General features: G+C 35.6%; 1 protein-coding gene across 2 annotated transcripts in view; it reads left to right on the top strand.

Moving 5' to 3' along the window:
• The window catches only part of EPC2 (enhancer of polycomb homolog 2), a 124855-nt gene that overhangs the window by 42945 nt on the left and 68870 nt on the right, over positions 1 to 13040 (top strand). For both annotated transcript variants that reach the window (XM_020905070.2, XM_020905069.2), the window contains exon 2: positions 8705 to 8864. In XM_020905070.2, the coding sequence (XP_020760729.1) occupies positions 8705 to 8864 (160 nt within the window). The remainder of the gene's footprint in view (positions 1 to 8704; positions 8865 to 13040) is intronic.

The raw sequence follows: 13040 nt of genomic DNA, 5'->3' as shown, positions 1-13040 counted from the left end.
AAGCTTGGCGTGCTGTAGTCCATGGGAGTCACAAAAAGTCGAACACAACTGAGTGACTGAACAGTGGCAGCCACCTTCAGATTGATATAGTGACTCAGTGGATTTGAGTTTGAGCAAGCTCCGGGAGATGGTGAAGGACAGGGAAGCCTGACATGCTGCAGTCCACGGGTTCACAAAGAGTTGGACACAACTTAGTGACTGAACAACAACACATAAAAGATCGTATCATCTGTGGGCAGAGATATTTTTACTTCTTCCTTTCCAATTTGGCATTTCTTTTTCTTGATAATTGCTCTTCCTAAGCCTCCCAGTACTGTGTTGAATAGAACTGGCAAAAGCAGGCCTGCTTGTTTTGTTCCTGGTCTTAAAGGAACAGCTTTCAGTTTTTCAACATTGAGTATATTATTAGCTGTGGGCTTCAGATGATTTCCTTCTGTTCCTAGTTTCTTGAGTGTTAGTATCATAAAAGAGTTTGGATTTTTTTCAGCATGTCAATTGAAATAATCATGTGATTTTTGTCCTTCATTCTCTTATGTGTATTACATTGACCAATTTTCATACATTGAGCATTCTTGCATTCCAGAAATAAATCCCACTTGGTCATGATGTACAGTCTTCATGTGTTGTTGAATTTGGTTTACTAGTATTTTGTTGAGGACTTCTGCGTTGTTATTCATCAGCAATGTTGGTCTGTAGGGTTTTTTGGGTTTTTTGTTTTGTTTTACTTGTAGTGTCCCTCTACCTTCCCCCTTCTGGTTATATTGAGATATAATCGACATATAACATTGTATTCAAGTGTATAGCATAATGATTTGATATATGTGTGTGTTGTAAAATGATTACACGATAGGTTTAGTTAACATCTGTCACCTCACACAGTTACAAAATTTTTTTTCCCTTGTGAGGAGGACTTTAAGATGTACTCTCCTAGCAACTTTCATGTATATAGTACTGTATTATTAACTGTAGTCACCATGCTGTACATTACACTCTCAGGACTTATTAAATTTATAACTGGAATTTTGTACCTATTGACTACCTTTACCTATTTGCATATCCCCACTCCCCATGTAGTATCTGTCTGATTTTGATTTCAGGATAATACTGGACTCGTGAGTTTGAAAGTTTTCTCCTCTCTTCAGTTTCTTTTAGATTTTGAGAAGGACTGAAGTCTTTAAATGCTGGTAGAATTCTTTACTAGTGAAGCCATCTGGTGATGAGCTTTTCTTTGTTGAGAGTTGTTTGTTCAATGACTCAGTAGATTCAGTATCATTTCTGTAGTTCATGTTTTTAATTTTTTCATGATTTAGCCTTTGTAGATTGTATATTTTTAGAAATTTATGTTTCTTATAGATTAGTTAACTTGTTGTATAATTGTTAATAGTAATCTCTTATGGTCACCCTCTCCCCTCCTCAGGGGCATCAATTTTAGTGTGTCTTCTCTCAGTTTCTAATTTTTGGTATTTGAGTTTTTCTTAGTTCATGTAGCTAAAGTGAGAATGAAGTCGCTTGATCATGTCCGACTCTTTGCAACCCCATTAACTGTAGCCTACCAGGCTTCTCCATCCATGGGATTTTCCAGGCAAGAGTACCCGAGTGGGTTGCCATTTCCTTCTCCATCATGTAGCTAAGGGTTTGTCAATTTCATCGATCGGTTCAAAGAACTTTTAGTTTTGTTGGTGTTTTTAAAAAAATTTTTCTGTTCTCATTTTCATTTATTTCTACTCCAGTCTAATTTATTATTTCCTTCCTTCAACTAACGTTGGGTTTTGTTTGTTCTATTCCTAGTTCCTTGAGGTGTAAAGTTAGGTTGTTGACTTCAGATCTATTCTTTTTTAATGTAGGTAGGAATTTATTGCTATAACCTTCTTTCTTAATATTGCTTTTGCTGCACCCCCAAGTTTTTGTTATATTGTGTTTTCATTTGTCTATTTTCTAAATTCCTTTGTCATTTTTTTCTTTTGACCCATTCATTGATTGTTTAAAAACTATGTTGTTCGGTTTCTGCATGTTTAAATTTTCCAAGTTTTTTTTGCTGTTGATTTCCAGTTTAATTGGAAAAGATAGTGGTTGTAAAAGGTACTTGATATGGTGTGTCCACTGACATAGTTTTATATTTAATTGTTTTTGTGTTTTTTTATCTTTTAAATTCTATACCAGAATTAAAAGTGACTTATGCGTCACCATTACGGTACTCCAGGATTCTGTATTTGTCTGTATATTTACCTTTACTGGAGAATTGTCTGTTTTTCAGTGGTTCTATGTACTAATTAGTGTTTTTGCTTCAACTTGAAGGACTCTCTCTAGCAATTCTTATAAAAGACAGATCCACTGGTGATTAACTCTTTCAGCCTTTGTTTATCTTGTTAGGTCTTTATTTCTTTGATTTTTGAAGGGCAGTTTTTCCAGATTTAGTATTGTGGTTGGTAGGTTTTTTGTTTGTTTCAGTGCTTTGAATATATCATTCCACTACTTTCTGGCTTGTAATGTTTCTCCTCCTAAATTTTAAAAGATTCGTTAGTTTTGGTTGTGCTGGGTCTCTGTTGCTGTGCTCAGGCTTTCTTTGGTTGTGGTGAGTGGGGGCTACAGTCTAGTTGCAGTGTGCAGACTACTTTTTACGGTGGCTTCTCTTGTTTTAGAGCACCAGGCTTCAGTAGTTGTGAGTAGTCTCAGTAGTTTCACACAGGCTGAAGCGTATGTGGGCTTCAGTAGTTGCGATGTGTGGGGACTCAGTAGTTGTGGCCAGGGACTTAGTGCTCCGCAGCATGGGAAGTCTTCCCAGGCCAGGGATGGAACCTGTGTCCCCTGCATTGGCAGGCAGATTCTTAACCACTCTACCACTAGGGAAGTCCAAGGCCTGTAATGCTGAGCATCTTGTAGATGCCCCCTTGTACCTGATGATTTGCTTTTTCTCTTGCTGCTTTGTGGACTCTCTCTGTCTTCGACTTTTGACCCTTTGGTTATTTGTCTTAGTGTAGGCTTTTTTGAGTTCATCCTAGTTGTCTTCTTTTGAGCGTTTTGAATTTGGATGTTCTTTTTGGATTTGGTAAGTTTGGGACCATTTGTTTCTTCCAATAAGCTTTCTGCTCCCTTTTCCTCCTTTTAGGGCTTCCATGTGTGTATCTTGATCTGTTGGTGGTGTCATCAGTTTCTTAGGTTTTATTCTTTTATTTCTTTCTCTTTGAGTCCACTAATTCTTCTGCTTGATCAAGTCTTCTGTTGAGTCCCTAGGTTGATTTTTTTTTTTTTCCCAATTCATGTATTATAATCTTCAGGTCCAGATTTTCCATTTGGTTGGTTTTTTAATGTTTTCCATCTCTTTCTTGATATTTGCATTTTGTTCATACATTGTTTTCCCTGATTTTGTTCATCTGTGTTCTTTTAGTGCATTGAACTTTATTAATATTTTAAGCTTTTATTGTCAGATAATTCACCAGTCTCTTATTTCTTTAGGATCAGTTTCTGGAGATTTATTTTGGTTGTTTTGATTGTCCAATTGCCCCCCCACCCCCCCACCTTGTGTTTTCATGCACCTTGTTTTTTTCTGTTACAATTTGTGTGTTTGAAGAAGTAACTGTAACTCCTAGTCTTTATGAATTGGCTTCATACATTGTAAGAGCTTTAGCAATCAACCCAGGTAGGGAGTCTGGAAGCCCTCTAACCTCTTCTAGAGATGCAGCTTCCCTGGGCACGTGCACATAATTTCCCAGTTAGAGCGGTTCCCAAGATTTTTATTAGGAACTTGTTGTAATCTTTTGCTCCCTCTGGTGTTTGTCAGTGTTACTGCGAGTTTTCAGATGTGACAAGCCTCTTAAGTTCTTTTTTGTTCTCCACAGCGCCTAGTCATCCAAAGAGTGCTGGCTCAGTTAGCCTTCTGAGTTAAGTGAGACAGAAGATAGTCCCTTGGGCAACTCCCTCAAAAGCTGAAATTTTAGATATACGTTCCACTCTTCTGTTTCCCTCCCAAGGAAGAAGCTGTGAGCTGAATGTTTTCTCCTGATTGCCCAAAGCAGTATCAGATCCTGTCTGGTGATTCTAGTTCTTGTGTGCCATCTTGCTCCCTCTTGGGCTTTTTTTGATAAGTAGATTAGTATATTTTATCTTAAATACTAGTTCTATTTCATTTTCTCTCTTTTGCTTTGCTTTTTCTTCAAGGACTCCACTTATATGAATGTTGTTTCTTCTTTGTCTGTTTTTATAGTCTGTCATCTTTCTTACTCATTTTACTTCTTTCTTCACTTTATTTCTATTCACTTGGTTATTTGACATCCTATATAAAATACACTTAAGTCTTTGAGTATATTTTACGCTAGGCTTCTCATAATTTTACTTTTCATCTCTGAGGTAATTGTCTTTTTCTTTCTTTTTGCATTCAATCAACTCTTTCCATTTTTTTCCTGAGTCTTTTGCATCCTCCAAAGGATGCAATCTTAGTTTTTTGTATATTTGGTGTAGGTCACAACATTCTTAGTTTAGTAGTGTCTGTCTGTGTAAGCTGTGTGGAATGATCTGCTTTTGAGGAGTAGGCGAAGAATAGCTTGTCTCATTCTGGCTCTTTCTAGCTAGTGGTTCACAATCCCCATAATTTTGTTTTCTGCAGTACAAGTGAGATGGGCTCAGTTAAAATTTTTTTTTTTCTTCTCCGTAAGTATTTGAAACTTATTATTTTGATTTTTATCTCCAAGAATTTTGCTGCACTTGTTTTGTGCTGATGGTTCATCTGTGACTCAGTTTGTCATCGTGGCTTAAGCTTTTCATTCTTTACCTAGTAAGTTTGTAATTACAGTGAGGTAGAGTAGATAATTGTAAGTATTCAGTCAGCTCTCTTTAGTTGGAAATTTTAGATGTAAATTTTTAAAATATCCATGAATGTTTAGCTTTGTATGCAGCCTAATTTGATGGATTCTGAAACCTAGCCTGCATATTGGGGCAAGATGGAAAAGAGGCATACAAACAATGATTCAAATTTCAGTCCTGCTAATTTATGTCATAGAAATCATAGAGTTTTAGTTTACTCATCTCCAGAAGAAAAAATATTTCTACCTTGTACCTTGTGGAATTGTGCTTGGTACTTATACATGACTAGAAGTCATTAATTGTTTAGCATCTTTTAGTTTGTGTTTAATGGCTTACCGTATAATCTCATGTGTTACTAGGAAGAGTATAAAGTGTACAGAAATTATATACATTTTTCTTAATAATTGATGCTTTCATATTGTGTGGAGAAGACTCTTGAGAGTTCCTTGGACTGCAAGGAGATCCAACCAGTCGATCCTAAAGGAAATCAGCCCCAAATATTCATTGGAAGGACTGAGGCTGAAGCTTCAATACTTTGGCCACCTGATATGAAGAGCTGACTTATTGGAAAAAGACCCTGATGCTTGCAAAGATTGAAGGCAAAAGGAGAAGGGGGCAGCAGTGGATGAGATGTTAGATAGGATCACTGACTCAATGGACCTGAATCTGAGCAAACCCTGGGAGGCAGTGTAGGAGACAGAGGAGTCTGGTGTGTTGCAATTCATGGGATCTCAAAGAGTAGGACACGACTTAGTGACTCAACAACAACTAAATATTTCTAGGAAAACACAAAAAATGTTTAGATATGTAATACGATAGGCGTCAAAGGATATTTCAGAATGTCAAAGTAACCATGAGAAGTGATTTTGTGTTTTTGGTGGAGAGTGTTCCTTCATTTAAGATGTTAAACTTATATATGTGTGTGTGTATATATATATATATATATATGCAAAAGGGCACACAGAAGGAATAGCATTTTGTGGAATGTTCTATCCTGTATTCTTCCAGGCTTTTTTTCAGGGCACTAGAGGTCTGTGTTATGTTTTCTACTGTTATCTAATAAGAGTTCTAGTTTATGGATATAATATAACAATTTATACAATAATTATGTATTTATTGCTTTTTAGACTTTTTTTTTTTGGTGTGAGAAACAGTGCCATGATGAGCATTTTCATTTAGTCAGTGTTGCCCATTTGTTGGTTGCCTTTTGATGAATTCCATTTGTGGAGTTAGTAGATGAAAGGCATACTTTCTTAAAGGAAATTAAGTAGTGCTTGGTTTTTAGTTGTTTTTAAAAATTAGGTAACATCACCAATGTATAATGCAGCATGTAACAAGAAGAGCATTACTCCTGTCAATCTCTTCCCCCACAGTACAATGACAAATCAAAACTCTGATACCTACTTTCAGGATTTTGTGTGTGTTTGCCACTGATTATAACTATTATATGAAACACAGTCCTCAAGAAGCCTTGTCATTGTTTTTTATGATTTTTTTTTTTTTTTAACAGATTGAGAGACTGATAATCTGGGTATGGAAATGGTAGCTGAAAATTTATTCGTAGAGCTAAATTTAGTCTGTAAATAGGGAGTATGTCATGGTCTAGCTCCTTAAATTTCTGGCTGCATCTGTCATCTGTCTGCTGCATTAAGGAGGAAAGTCATCCATGATCTGTTTTTAAATTTTTCATTTGTAAAATTAATGTTAAGTCTTAATCTATTAAAGATGTATTTCAAAAATTAGATTATACCTAAAAATATATTTAGGACAAAGTCAAATATACATCAAAAGAATCTCTTCAAATATAAAATGTGTGCATTTTTTTTTTGTTACCTTTGTCTGTAGATTTATTAGCATTATAAGAAGCTGTTTTATAATCTTTATCGGATTTTTCTAGTAAGGATGGAATAGTCAAGAAACATTGGAATCAGAGTCCTGAAATTTCTCTTATATATCATTACTATTTGCTAAGAGTAAGTCACTTGTTTCTTGAGTGTCATTTATAAAAATGGAAAATAATATCTACCCTTGTGTCCCAAGATTGTAAGGAGCTAATAGGCATGTGATTGTGGGTGTAGTTTGAGAACTATAAAATATTATATCAGTGCAGGGTGACATTGCATACTGTATCACTTTCTTTAACCAGGAGAGGTGAAATATCAAGCTAATAGGAAAATAGAGCTTCCCAGGTGCCTCAGAAGGTAAAGAATCTGCCTGCAATGTGAGACCCAGGTTTGATCCCTGGGTTGGAAAGATCCTCTGGAGAAGGGAATGGCTACCCATTCCAGTCTTCTTGCCTGGAGAATCCCAGGCAAGAGGAGCCTGGTGGGCTGGAGTTCATGGGGTCACAAAGAGTTGGACACAACAGAGCAACTTTCACTTTCAACAGGAAAATATAGGGTTAATTAATGCTACAAATCACTGGCCTCACTCAAGGCCTGGCTTCCTAGTTTCTTGATGCTGTTTGTGTGTTTGATCCCCTCAAAAGTTCTTAGTCAACTCAGAAGTTTTACTCCAAATAGATTTTAACTAAATTGATAGTAATATTTGTATGAAAAGTATACTTAGTGCTTCAGCTTGGGATTCTGCCCTATGAAGAAAAACATTTTCTGAAGGTGAAGAAACTCAAATCTAAGCCAGCACCCACTGTCCTGTCCCTTTGTTCAACTGCTTGCCTTTTTTTGAACGTCTCTGAGCTCTAGTCCATTTTGGATATTCTGTTCCCTGTGCATGGATTGTTTCTTCTTTTCCTCTTTTGCCTTGCTAAATTGCTATTGATCCTCAAACTCTTAGTTTATATTTTACTTCCTTTGGACATGTTTATCTGTTCTCCCAGAATGAGTGGTTTGACTAATTGTGAAGAGACATGCCTGTCAAGCTCAGATGTGATTGCATACTTAGATAATCTGTCTTCCACTAGCTAAGTTCTTTAATGGTGAAGTCTGTCTCTGTCTCATTCACTCATAATTCTCAGTGACAGGAATAGTATCTGCTGTCTACCAGGTGCTCTGAAAAATGTTGAAAGGATGGCTCCTGATACATAAATCTTAATTTATGCAATGCAACGTAGCCAGATGAGACTTGAAGGAATTTCAGAAGCAATCCATTTAGATATTTAGGAACCTTAAAGAGAGGAGGCAGTGTGGCTAGAATAAAGTTTGGGAGGAGAGAAGTGTGAGGTAAGGTCAGAGAGATATAAAGTCTTGTAAGTCATTGAGTGATTTTAACCTTTAAATATGAAGCGGATCCTGTGGCCAGTGACATGGCCTAGTTTACCTTCTAAACAGTAAAGGTGCTTTGTTGGAAATTGTTCATGGTGGGTCAGGGAGAAAGTGTCTGTTAAGTGGTGAGGTATTGAGAAGTGACTAGAATCCGGATGTATACTATAGGAACTATTATTTTGTCTTTATTAAAAAATGCTTCTTGCCATGATGGTAATAGAGTCTGTTGGTTATCGTTTTCTCTTGTCTCTGCGTTACTGAGAATTTTGTGCTTTTGAAGTTTGAGGTGTATAAATGCAGAAGATACTTAGAATCTGATATAAATTCTTTTCCTGTTATTTGCTTTTATTTGTGTTATCTGCTATTGGTGATAAACACCTCAATTAATTTAGCAAACAACGGGTCAGTTTTCTTATAACTGAGATGTTAAATTCTACTTTGTGAATACTTATTTAAAAATTCTGCTTATTAAAATTGTAGTCATTTAAGGTGAATACCAGTATGTATACAAGTATTAAGGGAGAATAATGGTAATGTTTTCTGAAGGTCTGTAGCAAAGGAACTATTGTTTTTTAATTGATTCTTAAAGTACTTTGCAATTATTAAACAAAGTAAATTTTAAGTAGAATTTTGTTTTGAATTGGAATTATGAAAACAACTCACATTGCCTGCTTTGCATTTTCCAGGAACATCACTTACAGCGAGCTATTTCAGCCCAGCAAGTGTTTAGAGAAAAAAAGGAGAGCATGGTCATTCCAGTTCCTGAGGCAGAGAGCAACGTCAACTATTACAATCGCTTGTACAAAGGAGAGTTTAAACAGCCAAAACAGTTCATTCATATTCAGCGTAAGTTTGTTAATTAATTGTTTTTTGTTTGTAATTTAAATTTATCAAACAGTGAAAAATCCTTTCTCTCTTTTTACACAAAGAAATTTTAATTTTTAAATTGATACCCACTGATTTACAGAAATGTAAAACATGAAAGAATAAAATTCCTCTGTGCTTATATCTGAACTTCAAGATCATTTTGATTGTTAGTTGCATTTGGAACAGTTGATGGTTATGTTGTATAGGATTTTCTGCAGAACTTACACTTATTATATAGCTGGAAGGTATAATATAGTATCTTTTTTATATATATTTTTGCATATTATACTTTTTAAATACATTTATTATACAGCTATAAGGTATAATGGATTACCATACCCAAATAAGGTTTATTTTCCAAGGCCTAGTGGCTATAATGCTGATTAGGGGCAAATCTGAAATTTTTTAGAATTAGATCCTACACCTCTACCTTCTTGTAATTTTTATAGAATTCTAATTCTTCCTCCTTTGATCCTCTTATTTTACTGTTATTTTTTAAATGATCACCATCTCTGATATCTCTGATCTTAAACTGTTTCACTGATCTCCTAACTGTTCTATTATCCTTACCCTCTTCTAATCTATCTTCTCCACAAAGTCCACTGGCACCATAATGGGCTTCCTGAAGTGTCTGTCTGATCAGATTATGACCTGGGCTTAAAATTGTACTGTGTTCTTTATTTTATAGTAGCAGTTTGCAGCTAATTTTGCAGACAGATGCTAGTGTCTTAGTATCTTGTCTGGTTGTATTTGGGAAAAAAAAAAACAAAACTTGAAGTCATTTGTTAAAATAGTGTTGAGGGCTCTGCTTCAAGCCTACCTGTATGAAAATCTCTGGTTTGCAGCCTGGTAATAGGTATTTTTAAAAAGTTGTCAGGGTAATTCAAAACATCTCCAGATTTACTATTGACTGTAAGATCTAGTATTTTTCATCAGTTCTCAAGACGTACATTTGTCATATTTGAAATGAGATTGCATTTTAAATTGCTTTTCTTCTCGATTAAAGTATGGTTTGTCTAAAGAGAATTTCTACTTGTTTTTGCCAGGCATCTGGGGACCAACCTGAGACCACCTTAAAGTCTTTGCTTGTTTTATTTGTTTGCTTTTGGACCACACTGGTAGCTTTAGTTTTACTTGTTTGTTTTTAGACCACACAAGTAGGCTGCAGACCTGCTTGGAATTCAGTTCTCAAGGAGAGATTTTCTTCCCCCCCTCCTTCCACCTAAGGGCAATTTGAGAAATATGGTTTCATGTTGTTCCTTTCTGCATGGCTATTTTATTTATCTTATGCTGAAGTCCTTGCCCTTTGATATACAGCTTTATGTAGGAATACTATATAAATTTAAATATGAAGCTTTTTCTTTTTCTTTCTTGCAGTTCATAAAGTAATGGTGCATCTTGTAATTGCTGGCATTGTAGATTTAACAGAATGCAATAATAGCCAAAGTCTCTGATTTGAATACAAGGCCCTTTGTAATTTGTTACCTGCTCCCCCCTGAACCTCATTTTCTGTTGGTCTTTCCCTCCCACTTTATACTGTAGGGAATAAAATTATTCACATTTGCCTTATTTCACATTTCCTTGCATGTGCTGTTCAAGTCTTCTTTCCTTTTCTATAGCTTAAGATCTTCTAACTCCCTTTTGCCGCTTAACCCTGATTTCTCATTCTGCCTCTCCTTTGCTTCATCTCAATACCTTGTATGTACCTCTGTCAGAGGACTCACCATACTTTATTGTGATTATTTGTAACCATTCTTTCTCTCCTTTTAGATTGTGAGCCCCTTGAGGGCAGGGACTATGTTTTATTTTCCCTTTGTATCTTTAGAGTCAAGTGCATGGCCTATAGATGCTCAATAAAATGGCTTGTTTGTTGACTGGTTCAGTTGTTTTTAAATGGCTTAAAAGCCCTTAAGTGTCAGAACCATTTTCCAGAGACTCTTCCCCTAAGCATTCAAGAGAAACACACTTGCAAAAATTATTTGTGTGATTTGTTTTCTCTATGTCTTTGACTTTGAATCCCTTAGCTTGTTGAATTTTCCTTGTCTTTGTATCAGAAATGAGATAGCTGTTCATAATAGAAATTTTAAGCATTTTTCAAGCCAACATACCCCCACTCCTCCTTTTTTTTTGTATTTTAATAACAGTATAGCTGGACAATAGGACCATTTGTAAAACCCATTCTTGGCAACCAAGAACCAGAAATTGGATGTAACCCATCTGGGTCAGACCCAATAGATACAATAAATATTAATCTTGTGTTGTTTTTTTCTCCATTTCATTTTATTCTATTGCTGTAATAAATAGAATAAAAATAATATAAAATTATTTTAGCTACTTCCATTTTTCTCGGTGAGTCTGTTAGCGTATATATCTTATATATACTATTCTATACTAAATTGTACTACACAGTTTTTTCTGCCTTTTCTATTTATATTTTAGTTTCCTCAGGTTTTTATGTAGTCTTTTGTTGTCATTTTTAGTGTATATATAATTTTCCACCAAATGTATATTCCATTATTTGCATGCCTTTTTGCCTACTATTGGGTGTCCTTGGTGGTTCTGCTTTAGTCTGTACCTTCCAATCCGTCATCCACATTGTCACTTTTGTGATTGGTAGCCATTTAGAATGTTCCCAAGACTTACTGCTGCCTATAGGATAAAATTTTAACTTATCTGTGTGATGTTTAAGGCCCTCCTTTGTGTCTGTCTAGTCACAGTCTGCTATGTGTTCTTCCACCGTGACATCAGCCTGTCATTGAAATGAACTGTTGATGGTCTGTTCTTCCTCTAAACTGTAAGTTCTTTGGGAACAGACGCTGCATCTCATTCACCATACAGTCCCACACTACAATCTCAATACACAGCACACCTCACCTCCCCCCCACACCAATTCCTCTAAACTCTTCACACTTTCAGCTACAATAATAAGTCCTTTTAGTTCTATGATTCATCCCTTATTTTCTCATCCAGGCCTTTACATAGCCCTTTACTTCTCTTGTCCCATTGTTAAAATACAATTTATTCTCCAAGGCTCATCTCCAGGACCATCTTTAAGATCTTTTTTCTAACCCCTCTAAGCAGAGTTCCTGACAGTGTTTACCTCAAGTCCTCCTGTTGTGTGCACACCCTCATTGTGGCATCAACCACCCGTAGTTGTAATTGTTTGCCCTCTGTTGCTTCACAGGTTATAAGGCTCATTGAGAGAAGGGGCTTTTTTTTTCCTCTTAATTTTTACTACTTACTGTAGTACCTAGCATATGACTAGGTATGAAGTTAAATATTTTGCTGAATAAATCATGAATGAATGGTGAAGATAAAAGTATACACATCTTGACATTTTTGAGACATTGATCTTGTAGGACTCAAAATTGTATACAGAATTAATAATATAAGAATAAAATTATTGACATGTACAGTAAAGTTGAGAGACCTGGTGTGTGAATCCAAATCAGGAATTGAGCTCAGCTGTTCACCAGCAATGTCATTATGTCGTTTTAAGGCAAAAGTGTCTGCCTAGGAGTTAGGATGGAATGACTCCAGTCTTGGTGTGGATGTGAGATAAACCTGATTATTCTTTCCTATCCCTTTTGGTAATAGTTCTCCTTAGTAACCTGTATTAGTATTCTGGAGAACTTACTTAATCACAACACACTGTGGTATTTTGACCAGGTTGAAAGCATTTTGGTGGCATGTAGTCTTTGATGACCCAAGATACTCAAACTGTTCCTCATTTCAGCTAATTCTACATATTGGTCAGTTGTGTGACATACATGGAAAATGCTACCTCCATTTTACTTACTGTTATAATGGATTTTCTTTGGGTACCTTAACCCAATGTTAAAATTCTTTCATTTTTTATCCTATGGAGTTTAAAAACATTAAATTGAAGATCCAAATTTTTCCTCTTAAGGAAATGACTTTGTTTACATTGCAGTAAATTCTTTATTTTGACCTCCCATTATCCCTTTCATTTAATGTAATATTTTACAGTATCTCAGAATTTTAGAACATGAAGGAACTTGAGATACTGTTTCATAAATTTTCTGAAGTTATGTCCTGTTTTGAACTCAATTAAATACTTCTTTGAATCAGGACTCCTTTGCATGTTTTGAAATGAAGGTTTACTTAGCGTGCTCAGTGTATTGCTCCTACAAA

This window comes from Odocoileus virginianus, chromosome 13 (assembly GCF_023699985.2).
Source record: "Odocoileus virginianus isolate 20LAN1187 ecotype Illinois chromosome 13, Ovbor_1.2, whole genome shotgun sequence".
Lineage (NCBI taxonomy): Eukaryota > Metazoa > Chordata > Mammalia > Artiodactyla > Cervidae > Odocoileus > Odocoileus virginianus.
Note: the sequence above shows the minus strand (reverse complement) of the source record. Positions and strands in the feature narration are given on the sequence as shown.